Source organism: Panthera onca, chromosome A3 (genome assembly GCF_046562875.1).
Source record: "Panthera onca isolate mPanOnc1 chromosome A3, mPanOnc1 haplotype 2, whole genome shotgun sequence".
Taxonomy (NCBI): Eukaryota; Metazoa; Chordata; class Mammalia; order Carnivora; family Felidae; genus Panthera; species Panthera onca.
Window position 1 is genome coordinate 127,867,945 of NC_138341.1, and position 27,662 is coordinate 127,895,606.

The window sequence follows — 27,662 nt, forward strand, 5'->3', positions numbered from 1 at the left end:
ATTCACTACACCCTGTGAGCGAGGTAGTTAGCCCCATTTTGCAGATGAAGAAGCCAAGGGAGTAACTTTCCAGCGTTACACTGTTGGGAATTCAGGTTTTTGAAACCAGGGTCTACCTGAACCCATACTCTTGACAGACTGTGCTGTGGAAGTGCTAATGGAGAGACGGAAGCTCAAAGGGACCGAAGGGATGAGTTAGCTCTTTGTTGCAAAAACCAGCTTTTACCCTGTAGAACAGAGGTTCTCATCCTTTCTCAATCATAGGTTCCTTTGATAATGAGAGTGAAGGGATCCCCCTTAACAAAATTGTATGTTTGTACTCTGTCCTATATAATTTCAAGGAGTATACACCTCCCCACCACCAGCTCAAAAATTTTAATAGTTACCAGTAGCACATACCCTTGAGATTAAAAGTGTGTTCGAAGCTATTCATTTAGGCTGCACCTAACAGTCACCAGCAGAGGGTTCCATTCCAGTAAATAATGGCACACATGCATGATGGAGTAGGGTTCAGGCTCCTCATATGTATATGCTTACAGAAAGGTCCCCAAGCTAAGTTGTTGGGTTAAAAAAAGCCAAGTGCAGAGCTGCGTACTTTTTTTTAAGAGTTACATACATTGCATATGTGTAGCTTACCTCTGGGAGGCCTCATGAAGCTGTTAACAGGGTTGCCTCTGGGAAAGCAAACTTCCAAGTTATGCTTTTATACAACAACAACAAAAAATTCTTTTTACCATAAGTACAGAGGACTCACCAGCTAAATAAAAACTCCGTACCACGGAAACCAGACTGGCCTCCTCGTAGGCAGTGGCTCCATCCCCATCCTCATGGTCTCAGGCTGCCTGAGCTGTTTCTAGAAGTTGACAAACATGGACCACTGATTTTCTCAATCATCATTTTTATTAATTGGCTTTATAGGCTAAAGTGCATAGTAAAGACAAAAAAGGAAATGCATACATAGGAAAAGGATATTTTTCTCACCAACATTAGAAAGACCTGAGATGCCTAAGTGTCTGTTCTAGGAACACTGGACTGAGGGAATATGTATGCAGGCAGCAGCAGGCCTGGGGGCTGGCTTCTGGCATGGGTCTGGGGCCTGCAGAAGCTGCTGGCATGCTAACCCTGCCCAGGCAAAAGCTGTAGTAGTGTTGGGACAAAAGGTCACACTTTGGATAGGTGCTGCTGGTTTAGTTCCATTCAGGGCCTTGGGGAACCAGCACTGCTACTGAACTCCTGCAGGCAAAGAAACCACCATTCCAAAGTGCCAGTCACAGGAGAGGATATGAGGGATCACTCCTTAGCCTGGGCCTGCTGCAGAGCCCCCAGCTGTGGGTAGTCACACTTTCCCACTCTGTGAATATGTAACTGGGTCAGGGTTAGTCACGAAGTCTTTGTCTTATCACATGCCTCCGTCTCCGGGAGTGAGGATGCCCCAGGAGGAGAGTGGGAGGGATTTTTGTGCTCCTTGAAAGGATAAGCAGTTCATAAACAACTCCTCTGGGCCTCTGTTTATTGGAATTAAAGTTAGTCTACAAGTTAGGGCCTGGCAATTAGAATGAGTCTGCTTCACTTGAGTTCATACTCTGTGCCCCCGGAGCACTGCAGAAAAAATATGAGTCAGGACCCAGAGATACCAGTAGGTAGCCCTAGGTGGAAGCCCCAAACATGCTCCAGAGAGCCTGTCCACTAACTTGCAGGAGGAAAAAAGAAGGTATCTGTTAACTTTGCTCTCAGTTCTGGAGGTAAAGTGCTTATTCTAGCGCAGGGGAAATCTAGAAACAAACGTGGGCAATCCCTAAAAGTGGATCCTTAAATAGGTACTAAGACTAAAGGACAATAATAAAAAACAAACTTCGGTTCCTTCGTAAGGGAGCCGATCCCAGCCAGGTGGTGGCTAGGCACAAGGCAGCGGTGCACCATCTTCCTACATCATCCTCCGGATCTCCTCAAAGTTCATCAAGTTGTTGGCCGTGTCAGACCAGGCAGGGTGCTGGGCTCCATCCATCTCAGAAGCAAGCTGATTGCTCCTTTCCAGAGTATGATTTATGCCCCCGATCACCTCCTTGCAGTCAGGACATGTGCCCCTCTGCATGGCTCCCCCACAATCGCTAATCACGTAGATGTGACCATTGGGGCACTTGAACCAGTGGCCCCGAGGATAACCCATAGCATTGACTATCTGCACTCGTTCTTCCTCTGAGATGCCCAGGCCAGAGCAGGGAAGAATGGTTTTCAGAGCTTCCATCTTTTTCTGCACAAACTTTTCATCCTCCTGGGTGAACTTACATGTTCTCTCGAGGATCTTTCGGACACTGTAGACCTCTTCTGCTGTGCTACCTCTCAGCTTCCCCTCTGCTATCCTGCAGCGGGACAGGAGGTTTACCAGGTATGTGAGCCTCTGGATTTCACTTTGGAGGTCATCCAATTCCTGGCTGGTAAAGCTCAAACGCTTCTTGGCTAGCCAGTCATGGACCTGCTCTAGTCGACTCCTCACTCTCTCTTGTTCTAAGACATGCACCTTTTTCAGAGAGTCTGACAGGCCAGCCAAGCGGTCGTAGAAGCTGATGTAATTCTCAACAAGGCCCAGGTCCTTCACTGACAGATTCTTCTGGGCCAGCTTCTCCTTTAACATCAGAAAGTCTGTAGGAAGCAGCTGGTGGAGGAGGCTCTTGCTCTCCAGGAGGGCCCTAAGTCGTTCCTGGCTGGTTGCAATTTCCCCTGCTGAGCCCTGAATCTTTTCCTTGACGATTTCAATCTCTTCCAGCCGCCGTTTGATGCTGGTTCCATACCTCAGGTTTTTGCGGATGGGCACCTGGCAGATAGGGCACACTTTCAACTTGATGGCAACTTCATCATCTTTCTGCTCATTCATGTAGAAGTCCAGGGCTTGCACCTCAAAGATGTGGCTGCAGTCTTCTAGCTGCACAAAGCGGGCGTCAGGCTCATCTTCAAAGCCAAAGAAGATCTGGGTGACTTCTTCCTGGTGGCAGACACGGCACTTCTTGGGGCACGGTTCCCCACACAAACCGATGCAGGGGTGGCCACAGGCCAGCAGCTTAGTACAAGGCACGTAGCATGGGGGTCGGTCGCAGGGCTCAGAGCAGAGTTTGGTGCACTGGTAGTGCTGGCAGCGCCAGACACAGGGCTCTACGCAGGGGCTGCACAGTTCCCCACACTTCTTCTTGCACTGGCTGTGGACACAGCGGTTCTGACAGGTCCGTTGGCAGGGTGGGCACTCGCCGATGCACGGCTCCTGGCACTTGTGTGAGCAGATGAGCAGGCGCTTGCAGGGCTGCTGACAGCGCTCATGAAAGCGCCCTTCGAAGCAGCTGTGGCAGGTCCCAGGACAAGGATGCCCACAGTCCAAGATGGTGCCACACTTGGTGGTGCACTTGACTGGCATGTCATACACGAGGTCTTCCACATTACCACATTTCACCTGCTGGCTGTGCCCACACTTGAGTTTCACGGTGACCATTTCTGAGCAAAACCGCACACAGTCTTCACCGCAGGGATGGCTACATCTGTGCCCACATTTCAGGACCTTGGGGCAAGGTTCTTGGCAGCAAAAATCTGACTCAGGCATGGAACAAGGAACCATTTGTTCGTGACCGCACCGAGGAATGATTTTGCGCACCTTCACCTGACAAGGCTGACACTCCTGGAAGCAAACAAGAGGGCACCGGTGCCCGTCTTGACAGATAACCTTCTGGCATGGCTTCATGCATTGGAACTCCTTGTGTGAGGAATCATAGGGGTGGCAGGCACGGGTGCAGACATGTCCACAGCCCAGCCGGAACTCACAGGGTAGGCTGCAGCCTCCTTCGGGCACTTTTTGGAAATCAGAAGCTTTGGATACTAAGGTGTGGGTATCAGGATGGTTCTGGCAGCACAGCTGGAGTGTGCGGCCTATTTGATTGTTCTCTCGAAGGGTATGGATGATCTTGCTCCACAAGGGCACCTTGGCTAGCATCTGCATGTTTCCGATGCAGTACATACCCTTCTTGGCACGGGACAAGGCCACACAGATGCGGTTGGGTATCTGGAGAAAACCCACCTTGCCCTCCTGGTTGCTCCGCACTAATGAGAGGAGAATGATGTCATTCTCTTCCCCTTGGTATTTGTCAACCACATGGACCTTGACGCCAGCAAATGTCTTGGCTGGCATGAGTTTGCGCAGGCAGAATAGCTGCCCCGTGTAGGTGGTGAGGATGGTGATCTGGGAGGGGAGGTACTCCTGGCAAAGGAAGTACTTGCACAATTCTACCACAAAGCGAGCCTCATGCTGGTTCTGGTGGCTTTTGCCTTCTTGGATTTCCTGTTCAGGAAAGTTGTGTTCTACAAAGAAAAGGTTGGAAGCGACCCCCTAGAGAGGAAAAGAAATGGTATGTCAGAAGGTTCACTCATGCAGTTCTTTCTATTTTCAGATGTATTGGCCACTGACCCTATTCCGGGGAGAGACTTAGCGAGGCTTTTTGTATACTTTGTACCATAATCTTTAATTCTGGTGTCAGTCACTACTGTATGTTTTCTTTTGGGACCGTGGCAAGTAGGAAAATGGATACAGAATTTGTCTATTTTAACTTCTAATACATTGGATATTATAATTTCCAATAGCCATCCATAATCCAACTATTATGGTTCAGCAAACAGGCAGAAGTTATGATGATGTTGAGTGAGCAGCTAACTTACAAGCACTCCACTGTGCTGACTGCTTTTCACACATTATCTCCCTCAAGACAATAATGTAACGAGGCAGTACCCATTATTTTCACTGTACAGAAGATCAGGACATTCAGAATTGGTGTATCACTTGCTAAACAGTTACACAGCTGCAGAGCTGGGATTCAAAACCCACGTCTGTATCTCTCAACTTCTACACTATTTCTACTCTTGGTGACGAGCTTTTAAAAAAGTTGGCTCTAGATCCTTCTGAACACCCTTTTTCATCCTAAGGTAATACAGCCTCCTTGGTTGTTGATACATCACAGAAAGATCAAATAGGACAGACTCACCTTTATCTTCTCATATTTGAGAACAGAGGGATGATTCTCCAGATCCTGGTAAATGTAGGGGGTCAAAAGCCGGGCAATTTCAGGGCGCATGCGGTGCTGAAATAAGACATATAGGTCATGAGAAACATGGGCAGAAAGAGGGTGCCTGGCTGGCTCAAGTTGGTATAGTGTGTGACTCTTAATCTCAGGGTTGTGAGTTCAAGCCTCACATAGGGTGTAGAGCCTACTTAAAAAAGAAAAGAAAGAAACATGGGCAGAGAATAAAGGGACAGTTTTCTAAAGACTAGGTTGCTGGTGGAAAATCTGGAGGTAATGTGAAAGAATAAGGAGAAAAGAGCAGACTGTAAACAGCTCTTTCATCCAACACAAACTCAGCTCATCCTGTGGTATTTTATTTTATTTTTTTAAATTTTGTTTTCAACGTTTTTTATTTATTTTTGGGACAGAGAGAGAGACAGAGCATGAACGGGGGAGGGGCAGAGAGAGAGGGAGACACAGAATCGGAAACAGGCTCCAGGCTCCGAGCCATCAGCCCAGAGCCCGACGCGGGGCTCGAACTCACGGACCGCGAGATCGTGACCTGGCTGAAGTCGGACGCTTAACCGACTGCGCCACCCAGGCGCCCCCATCCTGTGGTATTTTAAAACAGAAAAGAAAAAAAGTCTAACAGTCATTGAATTACTAAGCCAGTTTTATTTTTTATTTAAAAAAAATTTTTTTTAAATGTTTTTATTTATTTTTGAAGGAGAGAGAGAGAGCATGAGTGGGGGAAGAGCAGAGAGGGAGATACAGAATCCGAAGCAGGCTCCAGGGTCTGAGCTGGCAGCACAGAGCCCAATGCGGGGTTCAAACTCATGAACTGAAATCATGACCTGAGCCGAAGTCGGACGCTTAACCAACTGAGCCATCCAGATGCCCCTAAGCCAGTTTTATTTTTATGAGACCTTTCTTGCTGGCAGCTGGTAGGCTCCCAGGAAACTTCTCCTGAACATGTGGTAGGTAATAAGAGAGGTCCAGCTTCTTACCTGGTAATTTAGACGGACGAAGGGAATGTTTACTTTCACCAGTCGTTCAAAGAGGGACACCTCAAGGTTGAAATTCTTGGCTAGATCATACACATTGGCGCTGGGACGCAGCTGAGAAAACAAACATGTTTGAGGACTCTCTACTGACTTATTTTATCCATCCAATCATATACTCACTTAACCACCAACCTACCCATCAGATGTTTTTCAAGTGCCTTCTATATGCCAGGCACTGCTCTAGGTACTGACAGGCTAAGGATAAAGAGTGACAAGGACATGAAGGCAAGAAATAAGGGTGATGTGATGGAGTGCCCAGGAGTGGTGGTTCCTTAAATAGGCCTCCCTAAAGAGTGACACCTGAGTTGATGCCAGCATGGAGGAAGCTGCCTATCATTTGAAAAGCAAGGTATGAGGGAGCAGGAAGGAGGGCAGGTGGTGGGAACACAGTGAGCAAATGATGGTGATATGAGAAGTCAGAGAAGCAGGCTCAACCTGAGAATATCTGCCTCTCTAGGCTACTTTAAGAAGCTTGATTTTTGTATTAAGTCAATGGGAAACCACTGGAGGGTTTTAAGCTATAGAGTGTCATGATCTGACTTACTTTTTAAAAAAAATTCACTTTGGCCCCTTTACAAAGAATAGATTAGAGGACGGCAAAAATCGAAGTAGGGGAACAAGAAGGAGGCTGTTTTAATAGTCCACTTGAAAGGTCATTATGAAATGAATGATACTATCTCTCAAATATACCCGATATCTAAGAGCACCTGCTCTTAGATTGAATGTGGGAGGTGAGGGAAAGAATCACAGAGAGCTACTACTAAGTTTGAGGACTGGTGAAGCAGAGAGGCCAGGGTCTTCTGTCTGAGTGCAACCCTCCAAGAGCCCTCTCTCTTCATCTTCCAGGGGCACCTGCCCTACCTGCTGGTGGTCCCCAATCAGAATGAGGTGCTGGCAAGCTTTGCTCAATGTAGCAATTGTGTGGGCCTCAAGGACTTCAGCAGCCTCTTCCACAATGACAATCCGAGGCTCTACCTTCTGCAGGATCTGACGGTATTTGGCAGCACCTGGAGTCAAGAGAGAAGAGGCTCCTCTAAGCTGATGCACTGGAGGTTGGAATCTGAGTCTGTGAAAACTGAGTCCTCACATCCACCCAGGGCTGTGGTGGCCACTGAATGAGAGAATAAGTGCTAATGAGTGGTCTCCAGACCACCAACACCCATGTTGGTCATTGTCAGGTTATCGAATGCAGCAGGGACAAGTGGGTGCATTTCATCATGAGTTCCCTAAACATAACTCACTTTCAATAGCTTTTCATGGCCTTTCCTTCTAACCTCCTAAAGAAGCTTCTCTTTACCTATCCTAGATAATCTGATAAGAGCTTGGCACCAGGAGTGAATGGCTGGATCTGGTAAACTTCCCCATGCTTTCTCACCTGTGGTTGTCATTCCTACAACCTGGGCATCTTTCAGGATGTGCAGGTCTTCCTGGAGCCTCAGCTCGGCCATTCTCTCTGCTGACGTGCGGTACTGGCGCTCATAGTTGAGGATCTTTCGGCGGGTGTCGGCCTGGTACATCTGTAGCCACAGCCTGGAGAATGTGAAGAACCAGAGAAAGAAGATGTGTGCTCTTTAAGATGGTAGAGGAACCCCCTGTGGTGTGTATGAGGTGGAACCGAGACCCTTGCGGAGCTTACAGGCCACAGAGGGAGAGGAAGGAGAGACCTAGGTTTGCAGGGAACCAAGATTCCAAAATGCCCAACAAAAAGAAGTACAGAGATGTACATAGGTGGCTAGGAGCTAAGGAGGAGAGTAGAATAAAGAATACGGGTTAATTATTGAGAAGAGAGTTAAGGGACTTCAAAAGCTTCAAGAATTTCTCACAAATTCTCCTTGGCACATCTCTGAGTCCCCTTCCCTAATTCTCCAGTCTCGTTTTACAAGTAAAGCAGATCATGTCACTACTCTGCTAAAGAATGTTCCAAGAGCTTTTCGGTACTTTTTGAAAAGTGGCTTTTGATAATCCCGGCTCCTCACCTTTGCCCCATGAGTCCCTGCAGTTAGGCCCCTCCCACCTCTCTGACCTCACTTTCCATTTCTCTGAGCCACAGCTATGCTGGCTGCCTTCTTTCAATTTCTCAAATAGACATACTCCTTTCCACATCAAGGCCTTTATGTACGTGGTCCCCATAATTTCATCTGCTCCCCATTCCCTGCTGGTCTTGTCAATGTCTACTAATCCTTCACATCTTGCCTTGTCACTTTCCTGGATACCTCAGACCAGCTCAAATCCCGTGTTCATATTCTTAGCACTCATTGTTCTTTTATTTCTTAGTGGTTATGCCCATTTGTTAACTTTTTATTTGTGGAATTAACTAATTTGTCTCCCTGGATAAACTCTAAGCTCCATTTAAAGGTAGAGCCAAGTGTCTATTTTATCCCACGTCTGCACCCCTAGCACTCAGTTCACTGGGGGTATGCAACCAATCATTAGTTAACACTGTTGGAGGTTGGGGTGGAGGGATGGGGGGTTATGTTGCAGGAACAGAAAAGGAACCCTTTGGGGTAATCACGTGCACTGGTTGGGGGTTGGGGGGAGGAGGCAATGGGCATAATACCTATATAGCTGCCAGCGAGAATTCAGGTCCAGCTGCCAAACATCTTGGATTTCACTGGCCTCAGCCTCAGTCATGGTGTTGAGTTTGCGAAGTTCAACCTTCACTTTCTTTTTCATTTTCTTTTTCTGGCTGCGCTGAGTCTGTGGACATCATTAACAGCCAGGGTTACCATCTGAGCAGAAATTGGCTCAGTTCTAAGACCAAGGTCGAGACCAGAGCACGTTAAAAAGGGGCTGCCACCTCGGAAGAACTTCCTTGAATGTCTCAAACTCTTCCAACACATATCCATTGCAAAGTGGCTAAATGGGGGCTCTGGATCCAGTCTGCCTGGGTTCAAAGCCCCATCTACCTCTAGAGTAAGTTACTCAACTTTTATGTACCTCAGCATTGCCTGCTACAAAATGAGGAATAATAACAATACATCTTTGCAGGGTTGCTGACTTGACTAAAGGAATAAAAACATGAAAGCACTTAGAATAGTACTGACACTTGTTATCACTGAATGTCCTTTGACCACATTCTATTTCTCATTCCTAAAACATGTCATGAAAAGTAGTACAGGTAGGTCTTTCTTGTTAAACGCTGTACAGGGCCTGCTAAGACGGTCTTAATGCCATCATATCGAGACAGTACCTTTCACAAGAGGGTGAAAGGCACCATTTAGGAGAAAGTGCTCTCCCCTGGCTCTGTCACTAAGGACTGGTATGAAAGATGGATGTCACAATGTTATGAACCTCCCCTTAGTTCCAAACCAAACCAATCAACTCCCCCTGAGGCCACGTGGCAGAGAGATGCCCAACCCATAATTCCAAGTATTAGGATCAGATCTGAACTAGAAGATCAAGTTAAAAGCTAGCAGACCAGGGAAAACTGCATCCAAAGTTGACTTTGAAAGTCTCTTAAATCATGAGTTTAGAAAATGTTATTTTGAGTATCCAGTACTCTACCGTCATAGTAATGAATGGTAAATTTGGAGGACCACTTGGTTCTACCAAAGGAATGACCAGAGGGAAAGTCTGGGCATTCACATTATTCTGGCGTTAAGAGAAATATCAAATTCCAGGGTGAATAAAGGATGAGTACTCCCTCCAGCCTGTAAGGCTTGCTTCATTCTGCTTTACTTGAATTCTCTAAAATCTTAATGTATTTTTCATAGATTCATTCGTACTTGAGAAGATAATATCCATGAAAGCATCAAGCACTGAGAACTGTAAGTGTTTGATTTGACCCATATGTGGTGCATTTTTCTGAAAGTTCAAGAGAAGCCATTTGGCCACCTGCTTCCTGTTTTTCTAAGTGGGAATTTCTTGCCAGCACCCCTCTGAAGGGTCATAATTTTTATACTCTTGGGAACTGGACCCATCTTATACTACAGTTAGGTTGTAAAACGGGTAAATTAACTGTGAGGACAAGGTGAATACGCTGCTCTAACAGAAATGGGTGAAAATAAGGGGCTGCAGTTCTAGTCAGAACAGATGTTCTCAGGCCTGTTTCAGGAGAGTTTAACCCCCACCATCTGGCAGTAATAACTGAACTCCCATTTCCCATTCTGTCAGGGCTTCCAGAGGCCGTGAGGAAGTGAGCTTACCTCCCACTCTCCTCCAGCTTGCTCCTGACCAGCTGTTGTCCCGGGGCCATAGTTGTCGAGCCTCATGGCCAGAAGCACTTTAGCCAACTCTTGGACTGCCCCATTCTCTTCCTTCTTCCGCCGACGAAGTCTAACCACCTCTTCCTCCTCAATCACCCGGTCTGCTTGAATTAGGTCAGCCTCCTCGGCAATCTCAATCAGCGAACCCTCCTCTTCTCCTTCTTCTTCCTCCTCCTCCCCTTCTGCCTGGGCTAAGAGGAAAGCAGGCAAGACAGGGGTGAAACTCTTGAAGCCAAAGAATGGAAGGGGACACTTATAAGAACTTAGATGTATGAAAACATTCTCAAGGGATTTAAGTGGTTACTTCTAGCAGGGGAAACTGGGAGAAATGAGTGTTAGGGGAGGGAGACTTAGGTTTCCTTATATACTTTTTTGTTATATTTTTAAATATCATATAAACATATCCCTTTTTAAGAAAAGTTTCACTTATGTCAAATACACAAAGGAAGATATATGATGTATGGGCAATTTAAAGGATAATAAAAATACATAAAATGAACATCCAGGGTTGCCTCGGTGGCTCAGTTGGTTAAGCACCCGACTTTGGTTCAGGTCATGATCTTGCAAGTTTGTGGGTTTGAGCCCTGTGTTGGGCGCTGTGCTGACAGCTCAGAACCTGGAGCCTGCTTCAGATTCTGTGTCTCCTTCTCTCTGCCCCCACTCCCGCCCCCGCTCATGCCCTCTCTCTAAAATAAAAACATTAAGAAAAAAAAAAAAATGAACAACTAGGTACGTCCCACCCAATTTAAGGAGAAAATCCCCAATTTCTTGAAGACACTTGTGGGCCTGTCTAACCTGAATTTTGTATTGCTCATTCCCTTCCCTAGCTTTTTGAAATAACCTTACTATATACATAATGCATACACATCTCTAAACAACACATCATCTAATTTTGGCTTTTTTTTTCATTTCTTGAGCTCTACATAAATGGAATATTATAATGTATTTTCCTACACCTTGCTTTTTCATTCAGCCTGTTTTTGAGATTCATATGTTGCCATATATGCTGTAATTCATTCCTTTTCACTGTTGTACAGTATTTCATGATCTGAATGGACAGTAACTGATCCATGTGCTGTACAAATATTGATGAATATTTGAGTTTTCTATTTTTCTATTATTTGAAAGTGGTGTACCAATTAATATCCCCACTAGCAGTGTATCATAGTTCCTACTGCTCCACCTTCTTGTCAATATAGCAAACTTGAAAATTTTTGGCAATCCGATGTGTAACAGCATCTCATTGTGGTTTTATTAGCTCTTTTCTAATGAGTACTTTCCATATGTTTATTGACCATTACAATTTCCTATTTTGTGATGTGCTTGTTAAGTGTCTTTTATTTACTTTACTATCAAGCTATTGTCTTTCTCTAATTGATTACAGCTCTTTATATATTCTAGGTATTACTTTCAAGTTTTAGTCTCCGGTCTTTACCACGTTCGACCTTAAGATGTGATTCTTGGTAGACATGCGCTCTTACCTGTATTTTCAGGTCCTGCTGGAGCAACACTTTGGGTGAAGGAACCGACACCCAGGCCCAGCCACTCCAGCATCATGGAATGCTTCCAGCCCTGGAAGCAAATCCATTCACTATCCTGAGGAAGGAATTAATTATCAGTCATGAGAATTCCATGACAACCAGTGTAAAGGAAAGGTTTCTGAGAAGGATCAAAAGTAGTTCTCTTAAATTTCAGAGGCTGCAAGCTGGCAACCCTTGGGCAACGGGATCATTAAATACGACTTGTAGAGAATTTTAAAAATAAAAATTTCTGCTCTTGACAAAATCAGGATCTATGGCAGCAATGAGCCTGCATCTGAGATGGCAACAAATGGCTAAGAGTGGGTTGCTACCATTTCTTTTCCAGTCTGCCAAGTCCTCTCTACTTTCCAATGTCTCACACCCAGCTTGCTTTAGTCATTTATAGATTGACTGACTGACCCCTTCAGGCTTCTGGGTAACCCTAGAAATCACCAACTCAATGATAACAGAGCTACCATTTCAATGGGTTCCTGGCCAACCACTTTACAGGAATTGTGTCAGTTACTACTTAGAACATCCTTTGAACGCAGGCATTATTATCCATTTGACTGTTGAGAGACTGTTGAGAGACTGTTGACTGTTGAGGATCATACTGGCCATGGCACACAGTCTATGTGACCTCAGGTCACTAAGGTCACTAAGGTCACTAAGCCTGACATCCAGGCTCTCTATATGGGCTGGGTTGCCTTATGATTTTGCTTTATAGAACAATCTCTTATAGCACACTAATTAAGTGGTTTATAAATACTAACTTGTTTATCCAAATAATAGTCCTATACCAATTACATTGATCTATTACAAACTGCCATTTCTGCAAGTCAAATTTACAAATATTAGCAATTTCATATGGTTCAACTTAATGTTATTATTATCCCCACTCTATAAAACAGGAAGCAGGCACAGAACAATTAAGTAACTTGCCAAGTGCAAAATCAGAATTCACATCCAGCATGCTGACTCCAGAGTCTTGCTCTTGACTAGTATACTCAGCCACCTCTCCTCCTGAAAAGGGACTTCTCACATTATGGCAGCGTCAGATTATCCTAACAGCTAATGCTTCGCATTGTTGCTTCTGCTAGAGACTGCCTCCAAGTACTGAGGCAAGAGAAATGCTTACAGCCCCCAGGATGACCCCTACCTGTACTGGTCCATTCATCAGGCTTTTCCAATGCTGGGGGGAGATGTACTTCTCCAGGTGCTGTTCCCGTAGTACACCACGCATGGTACACTCCAGGGTCTGGGCCCCTTCATGCAGCTCTTGCTCTGACTCCTTCATTTGTGTCACAATCTGCCAAAAACAGAGGGAAAGAAATGATAAGCAAGTGAGATCACCCCCTAAACTCAGTTTCTGCTATGAGGGAAAACAAAGCTAAAACAGGAACAGCAAGAAGAGAGAAGAAATAAATAGACCAGTCAAAAAAGTCTTAATTTAAATAATCTTAAAACTGAAGGGTTACTATCTAAAATGTCTAACAGACTCCTACCAACCAGTAAGAAAAAGGAACAAATAACACAACAGAAAAACAGGCTAAGGATACTGTTGTGGAGACTACTTCTCTTTTTCTTGGTAATAGGGACTCAGAGTTTTGCTTGGGTACACTGCTGCCCAGCTAGAAGATGACATTACGCTGGCCAATGGGCTGTAAATAGGGCTGTTGGTGGTTTGCGGGGGGAGTAGCCTTAAAAGGTCCTGGCAGGGGCTGGGAGGGGTGGTATGCTCCTTTCTGTCCTTTTTCCATCTTGATTTTGAGGGCAAAGGTCACACCATGGGATTAACAGATGGAATGCTGGAAGGAACCTGAGTCCTTCACCACTTTGTGGAGCACCTATTTCCTCTGGACTGCCTACCCAGAAAGCCACTGCTACCTAGTCTATTTCTACCATGAACTATCTCAGATATCCAAAGCTGGGACTCACACTCATGTAGGCCCTTCGGAGGTGCATGGGGAGGTTGCGACGGAATTCCCGCTTGTTCCTCAGCTCCCTCAGGGTGAACTGCTTCAGGATTTCACTGTTGCTCCTTCCACCTACCCGCACGATGCTGGTCTTTTGACACTTGTAGATGCCTATGGAGCAAAGTGGAGCATAGCAGAGGTGAGAGGAGCTACGCTGGATTCCCTCAGGTGAGCGCTGTATGTGTTTCGGATGTTATCTCAGCTGGTTCCTTAGGGAACAAACTGGTACCTACAGGAATCCACCCTATTAATGACCAAAAAGTCCTCAGAGATGATATGACCTGCAGAGCAGTAAAATGTGTACTTAAGAACATAGGCTTTATTTTTTTGAGAGAGTGAGCGAGAGCAAGCTGGGGAGAGGGACAGAAGGAGAGAGAAAGAATCTCAAGCAGGCCTCACATTCAGCACGGAGCCCAATGCAGGGCTCGATCTCACAACCGTGAGACCATGACCTGAGCTGAAATCAAGAGCTCAACCAATGGAACCACCCAGGCACCCCAGAACATAGGCTTTAGAATCAGATATCTGGGAACCCAAACCTTGACTTCACCACTATTGCTATGTAAACTGGGGCAAATTTCTAAACTTGAGGCTTCAGTTCTTCATCTGTGATTTGAAAGTAAGCACTTAGTAAATGTTCTGTTATTCACTCTACAGGTATTTACCAACTGGTCACTATGTGCCAGGCATGTGCTAGGTTCTTAAGATATAGCAGGTAAAGCACAGACTCTATTCCTAATTTGTTCTCAGGTCTCACACTCTGGCACAGAAGATACACGTTAAACAATTTCTCATAATAGCAATAAGTACAGTAAGTACTGTAAGTACATGATGCTGTAAATATATAAGAGGGCAACTTACCTAGTTTGGGTGGGATAATCTAATATTTAAACTGAGACTCCAAGAATAAAAAATATTTAATCTGGGTGAAAGGAAGATATGGAAAATAATATTCAAGGAAAAGGAAAAACATATATTTATTCATTCATTAATACAATTAGTATTTTTTTGAGTGCTAGAATCCATAAATATAGCAAGAAAGAGGACCAACCCACACAGTGTTTATGGTCTAGAGTAGAAACTCATACAATAAATTGTTACATTTGTATTAAGTCTCTGAAGAAAAAGTACAAAAGGAGGCTTAACTTTGTCTGGGGGCAACTGGAAAAATACACCTGAAAAGAGATTTAAGGGGAGATCTAAAGAATGAGTTGGAGTCAACCAGGCTAGATGATAGATGAAGTCAAGATGCAAAGAGAAAAAGTGTCTTCTAGGGATGGGGGAACAGCATGGCCCAAGGGAGAAGCTGGAGGAATTCAAGGAACTGCAGACAATCAGTGTTGTTGGAGTTAGGAAGAACAAGGGAAGAGGAAGGAGATAAGGTTCAGAGTTGGCTGGAGCAGACCAGACAGAGCCTGCAGGTCATGGATAGGACTACGGGCTTAGTTCAAATAGCAATAAAATTTAAGCTACCGAAGTTGGTGATGGTTCAACTATAAATGTCTTGATAGAGAACAATTTTGCCTAGAATTACCTTCCAGAAACTGGTCCAAAGCATGATTAGTATAACATACAACCAAGATGGGGAATTTCTGGACGCTAATTTGCCAGACAGGCTCATTGGTTAGAAGTGCCTGAACGATTTTTAGACCAACGTAGGTTTTGCCTAAAAAAGAAAGAAAAAGGAGAGTTAAAAAAAAAATAAAGACTTTCTAGAAGGAGTAATTAATTACTTACAGCAAATTATTATTAAAAAAAATTTGAAGTCATACACTGAGATGGTTTAAAAACCCAAGAAGCACAAATGAGTATTTTACGAAAAGTGTCCCTGCTCTTCTCCCAGTCATCCAGTTCCTCTCTGGGAAGCAAACCAGTATTACCAGTTTCTCGTGTAACTTTCCAGAGTTAGTCATTCTATGCAAATGCAAACAAAAAATGAATATAGTCTTTCTCTAGCCTTCCCTTTTTTTTTCAATGCAAATAGCTGCAGACTATTTTCACTACTCTACATCTTGCTTTTTCACCTAATGTACCTTGGAGATAGCTGTCAGCACATAAAAAGAATCCCTTCTGTTTTTTGCAGCTTTAAGATATTTTTTCACAACTGTAAGGTATTTTTTAGCCAGTTGTTTACTGGCTACTTGCTAACTTCATGTAGCAAATTATTTAGAAATGCTTTCAATATACCAGAGACTTGCCTTTGTGAAAGGAGGGAAAAACTCAGCGAAATCAACATTCAAGTTAGAGTTATGGGCTCATTAGTAAATGGCCAATAATTAATTAATTATGTCTACAAATAGCTAAATCCTTACACTGTGTCAGGCTGAGAAGTTAGCCACTGTTTTCAAAAAATCAAAGGTGAGTGAGGTAGCAATACAAGAAAATTAAAGATTTCAGTATAGCAAGATAAACAACAACAATTTCTTCCTTCCTTTTTTCCTTTCGTTTGGGTTTTTTTTTTTTTTTTTTTAAATGAAGTAGGCTCCACACCCAACATGGGATTTGAACTCACGACCCTGAGAGCAAGAATCTTGTGCTCCACAGGGGTGCCTGGATGGCTTAGTCACCTTTTTCCCCTTCAAGTAAGTATTGAGTGCCTAACAGGTGTCAGGCACTGGGTTAGATGCAAGAAATACCATAGTGAGCATAACAACTATGGTTCTTATTTTCCTGGAACTTACAGACTTGTAGAAGAGAAAGATAATTAATCACAGAAACAAATGTAAAATCATAAATGTGGGAAATGAGAAATACCCAATACCAAAAAACCCATATAATTGGGATTCTGGCCTAGTCAGAGGTTAGAAGAGACTTCTCTGGGGAAGTGAAAACTGAGTTAAGAGTGGGCAAGAAGGAACAGGGATAGGGTTGGGAGGTTTCTGCCATATTCCAGGCTAAGGCTTGACTTCAGCAGGAGACGGGAGATAAATAGGCAGACAGGGGAGAAGTTTCAGAGGTAACATTGACTGGAACTTGATAATGGTTTGGCTAGGGTGGGGAACAGAAAAGGAAAATTAGGTTTCTAGTTGCAGGACTGGATGGATAAGGATACCTCAGAAGGAAAGAAAATCTTTATAATTTAATATTTACTTTGTCTCCTTCCTTCCCCTTAGAATAGATACTTTTTGGGATTCCCACCTCAAAAAGGACCCCCTTTACTACTTCCCCCTCATATTCACCAGTTCTTCCCTAGTAACCATTTATGTGTGTGGCTTAAGCTAGCCTGAAATTATTACTACACTTGGAACTAATGAGTCCTAATTCAAGTGATAACATTAAGGGAAATTAACTGCAACATGTAGATTTTGAATATACAAAAAGCTCCTCCAAAGCAGTAAGAAGTCATTCAAAAAGAACCCAATCCACAGAAGTAGTAATATAAATAGCCAATAAACTGACAAAAGGATATTTAATTTCATTCTTTAAAAAAAAAAAATTATTATTTTTTTTTTTAAGAGAGAAAGAGCAAGAGACTGCGAGCGGGTCAGAGGGGCAGAGGGAGAGAGAAAGAATCTTAAGCAGGGCTTAAGGAGCTTGATGCAGGGCTCGATCACACGACCCTGGGATCATGACCTGAGCTGAAATGAAGAACTGGATGCTTAGAGCGCCTGGGTGGCTCAGTTGGTTATGTAACTGACTTCGGCTCAGATCATGGTCTCACGGTTCATGAGTTTGAACCCCACGCTGGGCTCTGCGCTGACAGCTCACAGAGCCTGGAGCCTGCAGCCCGCTTTGGATTCTGTGTCTCCCTCACTCTGTCTTTCTCAAAAGTAAATAAATGTTAAAAAGAAAAAAAAATGTTGGATGCTCAACTGACTGAGCCACCCAGGTGCCCTTTTAATCTCATTCTTTTTTTTTTTTTTTTTTTAATTTTTTTTAACATTTATTTTTGAGACAGAGAGAGACAGAGCATGAACAGGGGAGGGGCAGAGAGAGAGGGAGACACAGAATCTGAAACAGGCTCCAGGCTCTGAGCTGTCAGCACAGAGCCCGACGCAGGGCTCGAACTCACGGACCGTGAGATCATGACCTGAGCCGAAGTCTGATGCTTAACCGACCAAGCCACCCAGGCGCCCCTTAATCTCATTCTTAATGAAAAAAATACAAATTAACCACCGTGATATACATTTCCAGGGAGTGATTTGGCAATATCTATTAAAATTACACAATTATATATTCTTTGATCAGGTTAGGAAATTTCTCTTCTGCATATGTTTTGTTTGTATATGAAATGATTCACAAACAAGGCTATTCACTGAAATACTGTTTGTACTAATAAATCTTTCCACACGGGACTGGTTAAAGACATTATTCCACTGTATGGAATATTATGCAATCATAAACAAGAGTTACTACTTATGTACCAATATGAAAGGAACACCAAGATATTTTCTAAATGGACCAAGCAACATGTACAAGATGATTTCTAGCGTAATGGGTTAAAAAAAAAAGTAAGGGGTGGGGTGCCTGGCTAGCTCAGTCAGTGGAGCACACAACTCCTGGTCTTGGGGTTGTGGGTTCAAACAAGCCCATGTTGGGTAGAGAGATTACTTAAAAATAATATCTTAAAAACAACAACAACAACAAAACAAACAAAAAGAGGGGTGCCTGGGTGGCTCAGATGGTTAAGTGTCTGACTTCAACTCAGGTCATGATCTCACAGTTCCTGAGTTCAAGCCCCACATTGGGTTCTCTGCTGTCAGCACAGAGCTCACTTCAGATCCTCTGTCCCTCGCTCTTCCCTGCCCTCCCCCGTTCTCTGTCAAAATAAACTTTAAAAAATTTACAATAAATAAACAGAAAGAAAGAAAATCATAAAGTACAATAAATATATTCAATTCAAGCATTTGCTTGAATATTTATAGAATACCTCTGGAAGGATCAACAGGAAGATAACATTGTTTTAGGGAAAGGAACTGAGTGGAATGGTGGGAAGAGAGATTTAAAAAATTTTTTGAACCATTTTTACTAAAACATAAAAAATAATGGTTCAAAATTTTTAACCTCACAGATCAGCAAAACCTGCTGATCAGCAAAAAACATTGAGATAACACACAACAATACTGGAGAAGATATAAGGAAATGGGAACACTAGTTCATTCTTGGTGAGAGTGTAAACTGGTACATCCTTTTTTTCTTTTTTAAGCCTTGAAAGCATCTCTTTAATTATGCATATTTTTCCATTATACAGGTGTTTCTTATCAGAAAAAAGTTTCCATTCAGTTACATAACTTTTCTTTTTTTTAACGTTTATTTATTTTTGAGAGTGAGCCAGCAAATGGAGAAGAGGCAGAGAGAAAGGGAGACAGAATCTGAAGGAGGCTGTAGGCTCTGAGCAGTCAGCACAGAGCCCGACGCTGGGCTCGAACTCACAAACGTTAGATCCTGACCTGAGCCAAAGTCGGAAGCTTAATAACTGAGCCACTCAGGTGCCCCAGGTTATATAACTTTTTATTGTGAGTTGCTATTACTTTATCAGTGTTTTTTATTTTTCTAAAGATTTTAAGTAAACTCTACACCCAAGATGGGGCTCGAACTCAGAACCCTGAAATCAAGGGTCACGTGCTCTACTGACTGAGCCAGCCAGTCAATAGCCCTATTAGTGTTTTTTTAAAGACCTCTTTCCAGGGTTTTTTTGTTTTTTGTTTTTTTGCATGTGTGTGTATCCTTTATGGAGGATAATTTAGCAGTACACACTGTAACTATTAATGTGAATTCCCACTTTAGGAAATAATAAGAATACCTAAAGATAAACACATACCAGGTACATAGATATATAGATGATGGACACTTACCAAAGCACTCTATGTAATGACAAAACAAACAAACAGACAAACAAAAAACATCATGGTACACTCACTCCTTACAGTGAATGCAGGCATAGTAAAAAGAGTGAGACATTTCTAAATGTGACTGGAGTGTAATGAATGTAAAAAATGTCTGTAACGTGTTATAAAAATAACTGACCATTTATGTTATGGAAAGAAAACAAAAAGTATGAGTGCATGTATGTAAACATAAGAATACAGACACAGAGATAGATCAATGGTCACCTTTGAGAACATCTGGAAAGATGCACATCAAACAACAGCAATTATCACCACAAAGTAGGATTAGAGTGGCATGTGGGGATGAGGGTGCAGAGAGGCATATTTCCGTGAGAAGTATGGTGTAGTAGTTACAAGAGGCAGGACTCTATAGAGTCAGTGCCTGAGTTCAAGTCCTAGGTCTATCACTTACCACCTTTACGAACTTCAACATATTATTCAACCTCTTTGTCTTAGTTTTTCATCTGTAAGATAGAACGGTTTCTACTTCACAGAGCTGTTGTGAGGATGCAATCAGTAGATACAACACTACTAGCAAGTAGTAAAATGCTACTTGGCACACAGTGCTAATATTATGTATTTGATATTATTTAATTTAAAGTAATATAAAATTAAATAAAAATTAACATAGCCTCTGATGAAGCAAAGGTCATGCATCTTCCTAAATTTGACGCCTCAGCAGTCTTCTCTAACCTAGTGACTTTTATTACCATGCATACCAATGGCTGCCCACTGGAAAATCACCATGAACAGCTACTTTGTAAGTAGGTCTGATGCCCATTTCAGGAGAATGTTTCTAATCAAGACACTCAAGAAACCTAGAGACAAGCCTCCCTTGCCTATCTCATCGGGAAGAGGTCACGTGATCTGAAAAATTCTCTTACCTGTTCCAGGAGGTCCTTGAATAATAGCCAGTTCCCTTGTGAGAGCAAACTGCAAGGCTTCCATTTGGGAGTCATCCAGCTTCAGGGCTTCTTTTGAGGGCCACTGGCTAGGGTCTAAGACATTCACTCTGGGATACCTTAAGCCTTCGGCATTCCTCAGAGAATCCTCAGTGGCTGAGGGATTCTTCATTAAGGGAGTGAAATCATATCTGCCCCCCATTAGCAAGTACCTTGGCTCCCTCACGTAAGAGTCACATTCCACAATGTTCCTCTGGAAGGGGACATCCTCCTCCTGGACCTCCTGAAGTCCTTCCAGGACATGCCTATAGGCCTCGAAGTATGCAGTTGTCTCCACCATAAGGAAAGAGTCAGAGGGCTGGACCTCCGCTAGCAGCTGTTGGCTCTGCTCATTGAAAGAGAGCTGGACAATTCCTCGGCAGAGATCTTCCTGCTCCCGATTAGACACGGTGGCAAAAAGAAATGTTTCAAAGTTGTCCTTGGACATGCACACCAAAGATCCATAGAGCAACCGCTTGGAATTCTGCCAGCGAACAAACTTTAGTGGTTTTGTGTCAAACTGCACCTTGTAGACAATGCCTGACGAGGAACACACGGGGGTGATAATCCTGGTATCAAAGTAGATTCGAATGTCATCAAATTTTCTCTTCCTGAGGCCTTGGTCTTCAAAGCTTTGGAGAAGTTCCAAAATGCCTTCACGTAGGGGTCTGACAAAATCTTCTCTCAGGAGTCGGAAGTGGGTATCCAGATAGATAGCAGTGCTGTCGTATTTTCCGGTAATGATGTTGGGACGAAGGAATGGCCTCTCATCCAAGTGCACTTCATTGTAAGTAGGGTAAATGGGCATGGTCCTGTAGCTCTCAACATGGTCCTCTGCCTCAGGCTGCACTAGAGTGTAGGTATCCACTCTTAAAGTGCCCTCTCGCCTCTTTTCCTGCAGATGTTCGATGATGGTCTGCACCTTTTCCAGGTTCTTCTCTGTCTCCTCTTCTATGTCAACCCCAGAGGCTCTCAAAGCGTTAAGAGAAGCTGGCAGGAGGGAAATGAGCATGGAAGTTTCCTGCACAGAGCTGGCGGGGAAGACACTTACAAGGTCCTGGAGGAGAGAGATGATGTTGCTAATGTGTTCCGGATACTGGTTTCGAATGTCAGGGATGGGTTCAGTGACCATTCCTACCACGTAAGTTGGTAGGCAGACTTTGAGGAATTTGGAGTTCTTCAGTATGCCCAGGACATGGAGAACACTCTGGCGGTCCATTTTGGAACTGCAAGCCTTCCTAAGAACCTGGCAGATGAGCTCAAGGAAGTTGGATTTCATAAAAGAATGAGACAGGAGCTCTTTCAGCCCTAAACTTGTGGCAAGAGTGATGACCACCTCAGAAGGGTCTTTCTGCAGAAGACTTTCTAGGAACTTGTAGCCCAGTTTCTTCACTTGCTGTGGCTGTTCTGCAGGTTTCTGGTGTGGGGTTCGCCACTGCTGGAAGTTTTCATCGGACCACGGTGGTCTGTGGTTCCTTCCCTCCTGGTTGCCATTTCTCCGCCGAGCATCATTTTCCTGACGTCTTTGGCCTCTAGGTTCATCACTAGTGCGCCCCTCATGGTTTCTCCTTCCCTGATGTGGATTCCTGCCCATAGCCCCAAACCTTTCTTCTCTTTGCCGTACAGGAACAGCATGGTTGGTGGCCCTAGGCTGCCTTCCAGGCTGGTTAGCTCCTCCTCTGAGAGCATTCACTGGTGAGTTATTGGCCTGATTTCTAGCTCTTGGTGGTAATTCTCCATCCACAGGCCCTAAACGCAATGGGAATACTGGGTAAGCACAAAAGTCAAGGTACAAGGAAATCTAACAGAACAACAAGGGACATACTCTCATTTTCCAAAACAACAAAGGAACTTAGTAGGTTTTCTTTGCAGAGAAGAAAGACTTCCTATGAAATCATGTAATAAATGTAAAATAGATTACTGTGGTTGCAGCACATACTATGAAAACATTGTTTTTTCAAAGGGTGCAAAAGGGAAAAAGAATAAACATTTGTTGGGGCGCCTGGCTGGCTCAGTCAGAAGAGCATGCAACTCTTGACCTTGGGGTTGTGAGTTCAAGCCTCACGGTGGGTATAGAGATTACTTAAATACATAAACTTTAAAAAAAAAAAAAAGAAACATTTGTTGAGTGCCTAATCCGTGTTAGAGGATAAATACTTGCAGTATCTCATTTAATCCTCATGAGCTGAGATTATTTCAGAGGGTCAAAATGATCAGCTCATTGCTTCTGAGTCTTCTGCCAGTACCAAATAATAGCCAAAGCATGAATTTCAGAGCAAAACAGTCCTGATTCAAATCTTGTCCTTGCCACTTCCTCACTGTATAACCTTGAACAAGTCAAATACTTTCTTTAAGTCTAAGTATCTATGTAGGTGTAAAGACTAAACGTTTGTAAGATGCTTAATAGTATACCCAACATGTAAAAAGTTCTCATTAATGTTATTACTAGTAGCACTAGTAATACTTTTCCACTGGGAATACTCTATTGATTTCCAGGCCACTGGATCTGCCACTAAACAATTATGTTACAGGCAACACAGGCATCAAGTGGGATAAAATTACAGGAGAAATGCTTCTTGAAATTTGTTCAGCATCAGATGGCAAGGGGGAAGGTGGGGTTTCCTTTACCAAGATGTTTTTGAGCTAGTTAATACATTGAGAATGAAACTGAAAAAGGAAACTCAAATTTGTTTTAGGAAACTGAAAAATGAAACTCAAGTTTTTCTCCTTTCTGAAGCACAAGTTCATCCACATAGTATTATTTACTACCAGCCCTCAGATAAGAAGTTGTTGGGGGAAGGAGAAGATATACCAAGTCCACACATGAAAGCTAACATCACCCTGTGGATGAAGCTGAACTTGTCTTCCTTAATTTGCCACACCTTTCAGAAGTAAATTTGGCCAAATTAACCAAAAGCCCACTGTCTTTCACTTTCGTTTCCTATAAAATTGATGGAGCTGACCCAACTTGGCAGAATTACTTGGAGCTTTTAAATACAAACAAAATAAGATTGTGTACAATGATGTGAGAATAAAAATGTTATGAATGCACATCATATTCAAGATGACTGTACCATTTCATGACATTAGATGCTAAATCTATTTATGTGCACTTTTCCTTGTTTTGTACTTTGCAGAGAAAATTTTGAGGTGACAACATAAAGGAACATTTGGCAAAATATAAACCCTATATTACTGAAGTCTAAATTTTATAAGTGTTACCTTATTTACTTTTCAAACTCTCAAAATATCAAAATAAAGTCCTTCTAATATTTCAATCTGACCCAAAGACTTGATGGTTTTGAAGAATTAAAATTGGTATTGTTTCTCATTCTTTGAATAGTCACACAGCTCATAGAATAAAATTCTACAGTTCTTCCTCATTTATTCTACAGCTAAAACTCAGATGACATGTTGCAAACTTAGGGAAAAACAGGAATCCATTTGGTTTTGTTTGAAAGTTCTAAGCAAATAGAAAAATCATAGCAGTAATGTTTTTCGAATGAGCTTTACTTTGGTGACTAGGATTCTAGACATATGCCATTAAATTAAATACATATCCATTAGCCATGTATGGTTATTAAGAATCTTAGACATGGTTAGCTTGAATTAAGATGTGTAACTTTGAACACTGAATACCAAAAATAGGGTAAACATCGCATTAAAGTTTCTTTATACTGATAACACCTTAAAATGATAATATCTGAGGAGCGCCTGGCTGGCTCAGTCAGAAGAACAGGCGACTCTTGATGTCGGGGAGGGGGGTGGGGGGGTGTCATCAGTTAGAGTCCCACCTTGGGTGTGGAAATTACTTAAAAATAAAATCTTTAAAAAAATGATAATGTTTGAGTATTTAGGGAAGTAAAAATACTGAAATTATTAAAGTACTTGACAATAAAATGTTTGTATTCAGTTACTACAATAAATGACATTATTTGGATATACTCATTCAAACACATGTTAAACAAATTACTATTAAATTTTTAAAATGGATTTCATGTGTTTCTTTTTGCTTTTTTAAAAATGTTTATTTATTTATGTTTGAGAGAGCAATAGCATGAGTAGGGAAGGGGCAGAGAGAGAGGGAGACAGAGACTCCCAAGCAGGCTCCGTGATGTCAGTCAGCACAAGGCCAGATGCGGGGCTTGAACTCACAAACCACAGGATCACGATCCAAGCCAAAACCAAGAGTTGGGACACTTAACCAACTGAGCTACCCAGGCACCCCCATCTTTTTACTTTGTTAAATGATGCTACTAGAAAATGAAAAATTACATTTCTGGCTTGCATTATGTTTCTTTTGGGTAGTACTACTCTAAAAATTATTTCCAATTCAGACACCTTATCGCTGTCTTTGTTAATGTGAACTATACCCATTCATCAGCTCTTAAGAAAAGGAGAGGGTTGTCTATTTTTCAGTCATTCATGCTGTGGCTAAGGGATAAGCCATTCTTTACTTGAGAGAGGCTGTTAGTCTTAGGCAGGTCTGCTCATTCATAGGAATTCCATTTCCTTCCCATTAAGTAGAAAATCTTGCTCACCTCTGTGGTTAGTATAGGGATTTCTTGGCCTGGCCTCCAAACAAGGTCTTCTGTCCTCCATGTCTGAGTTACCTGAATTCCTCCACGCTCACGTTATTTTCGGTTATCTGGAAATCTGCACAGATTGAGAGAGATCAAGGCCCTTGAAACACAGCAGCTGGCAGAAAAATACCCAAAACAGCATCAACCCAATCCTCCTGCTTCTACATCTTAACGATTAGTAAACTAAGAGTTAAACACAGATTTAATCACGGGCACAAGTGTTCAACTCTGTCAATGCCCAGTATGATATAAAATGTTAAATTCACCATTTAGGTGATTTCAAATTCCTCCCTCCCTTTTATCCTTGCACTTCGTTGGGGCAGAGGGAGTGTCATCAATTCCCATTCAGAACTACTGTTTGGTTTATGTCTTTAGCCAAGTTACTTAATCGGTTGCTAGGTTTCATTTTCCTCTCCCACGAAGCAGACAAATATTGTTGCCAGGGAAGAAAGAAGTACATTTTTGTTAATCCAAAAACCATGTATTCACCATGCCATCCCACAGTTATGTTATACAGAACTCTATAGCTTACAGTATTCTATAGTCTGTAAATAATTAGTGAGCAGTTATCCCTTATCCTATCGTTTGGAATGCAGCCAAACCGATTAAGCCCTCTGTTCTACTGAATCAAAAAGAAAAAACTACATATTTCAATAACCAGAGGCTTAGCGTCTACAGAATGCTGTTTCCCCAGGACCAGCTAGAAGTCTGCAGTTTCTTCCTTCTCCTTTCTTCTTAAAGATTTTTGACAGTGACCCTGTAAGAGGAAGAGGAAGCCCCTTTAAGGGAACTTCTCAATGCAACTCATACATATCATATGAGCTGAGGCTAGGGAATGAGTGGGTGACTCAGAGTCCCCAGCAAAGGGATTTTTGAGACTGTCCCTGTAACTGACTTTTAAAATATTCATAGTTGGAAACTGTGAATAGATTTGGCATTATATGAGGAGTAGCTTTTATCCTCTTCAGAAAAAGGAGTCCTTTTCCTTCCTGCCGGGAATATTTTGGGTGAATCTCTTCTCTCATCTTATCAAACCCAGCTCTCAAGTGCATTCAGTATTTTGGGGGTGTGTGTGTGTGTGTGTGTTTTAATTTAAAAAAAAAATTCGAGGAGAAAATGCCTTCTCCTCTGGTTGAAAAATACTAAAATAGAAACTCAAATTTTCTGAAAAGCGGTAAAAGAAATGGAAAAAAAGAAAAAGGGAGGAGCAGAGAGAACAGGAAATGCTATGAAAAAAAGCAGACTAAAGTGAGTTTCTTTGGGAATCAAGGCCTAAAAGGGCAGGAAGAAGAAAATCAGTGATGGTCAAGGTGGTAGAGGGGTCATATCAGAGAAGGGTAATGGGGGGGTAGGAGGGGGGATGGAAGAGGCTGAAACCAGAGGCCGGAGGTGGGTCATCGGGGGGGGGGGGGGGTTCTCCAGGGTCCCGAGAGGATAGAAGGAGGAACGGAAGGGTCACCGGCAACCAGGAGCCCAGGAGTTTCTGATGGAGATATTATGGGGTCGGGGGGGGGGGGGGGGCAGGACCGGGAAGTGGCTAGGCTGGGGCAGAAATGGCAGGGAGGTAGGGGGGCTTCAACAAGGTCTGGCTGAGCCCCGCTGGGGGGAAGGCCGGTGTTGGAAATGGGGATGAGGAACCCAGGTGCTGAGGGTGAAGGAGGCGGTGGCAGGGGAGGACACAGGAAGACGAAGGGGGCGGCCGGGGCAGAAAATGAGGGCAGACACGGGGGTGGGAGGCGGAACTAGCTGATGGGGCCGGAGGCAGAGGTGGCGACGGGGGCGCCGAGGGGCGCACGTGGGGCTCTGAGGCGGGTGATGGGGCGGCGGGGATGCTGAGGCAGGTACGGGGCACTGGGGGCTGAGGCGGGCGCCGGGGCTCGTGGCGGCAGATGTAGTGGCGGGGCGGCGCGGGCGCCGGGGCTCGCGGCGGGCAGAAGCAGGTTCGGGGCCGGGGCGCGGGACTGGGGGTCACTCACCCGGCTCCGGCGCTTCTTCTCGCAGCCACCGCCGCCGCCTCGGCTGGTGCTCGGACTCCGGCCCAGGCTGGTCCGCGGCCCCGCCCGGCGCCGCGCACTTTCGGTTTCCTTTCCCCCCGCAGACACTGGGCGGGGCGAGGGGCCGAGAGAAGAGGAGGAGGAAGAGGGGAAACAGTGGAGTTGAGCGGGGGGGGGGGGGAGGGAGGAGGAGGAGGAGGAAGGGAAGGAGGAAGAGGAGGAGGAGGAGGGGACCTCTGGGCTGCGAACGAGGGGGCCGGGCCCTGATGCTCTGCCGACGCCTCCGCCCTCAGGCCCGGCAGGGGCGGGTGGACGGACTGGTGTCGCCTCAGCTCCCCACGGCGGCGGGGCCGGCGGGCTCGGGCGGGCGCGGCTGAGGGGAGGGGACTGAGGAGGGCGGGTTAACAGCGCCCAGGGCCGTCGCAGGCCTGAGCCCGCCCCGGAGGAGGGGGAACCCGCCGGGTGGCTTGGTGCGTGTGAAGCGCGACATGGCGGCGAGGCCGAGGAGCCCTTGTGGC

The 27,662-nt window shown here is 44.0% G+C and overlaps 1 protein-coding gene across 1 annotated transcript; it reads right to left on the minus strand.

The window, feature by feature from the left end:
- Positions 1–881: 881 nt before the first annotated feature.
- Positions 882–27,662, minus strand: ZNFX1 (zinc finger NFX1-type containing 1). Its single transcript, XM_078443970.2, has 14 exons — positions 27,127–27,662; positions 25,109–25,223; positions 20,511–22,316; positions 15,333–15,464; positions 13,761–13,909; positions 12,982–13,131; positions 11,784–11,898; positions 10,243–10,493; positions 8,655–8,794; positions 7,473–7,627; positions 6,959–7,104; positions 6,041–6,151; positions 5,016–5,111; positions 882–4,366 (listed from the first exon to the last, which is right to left on the minus strand). Exons 2-14 carry the CDS (start codon positions 25,167–25,169, stop codon positions 1,925–1,927), a joined length of 5,754 nt encoding a protein of 1,917 aa, XP_078300096.2. The 5' UTR covers positions 25,170–25,223; positions 27,127–27,662; the 3' UTR covers positions 882–1,924.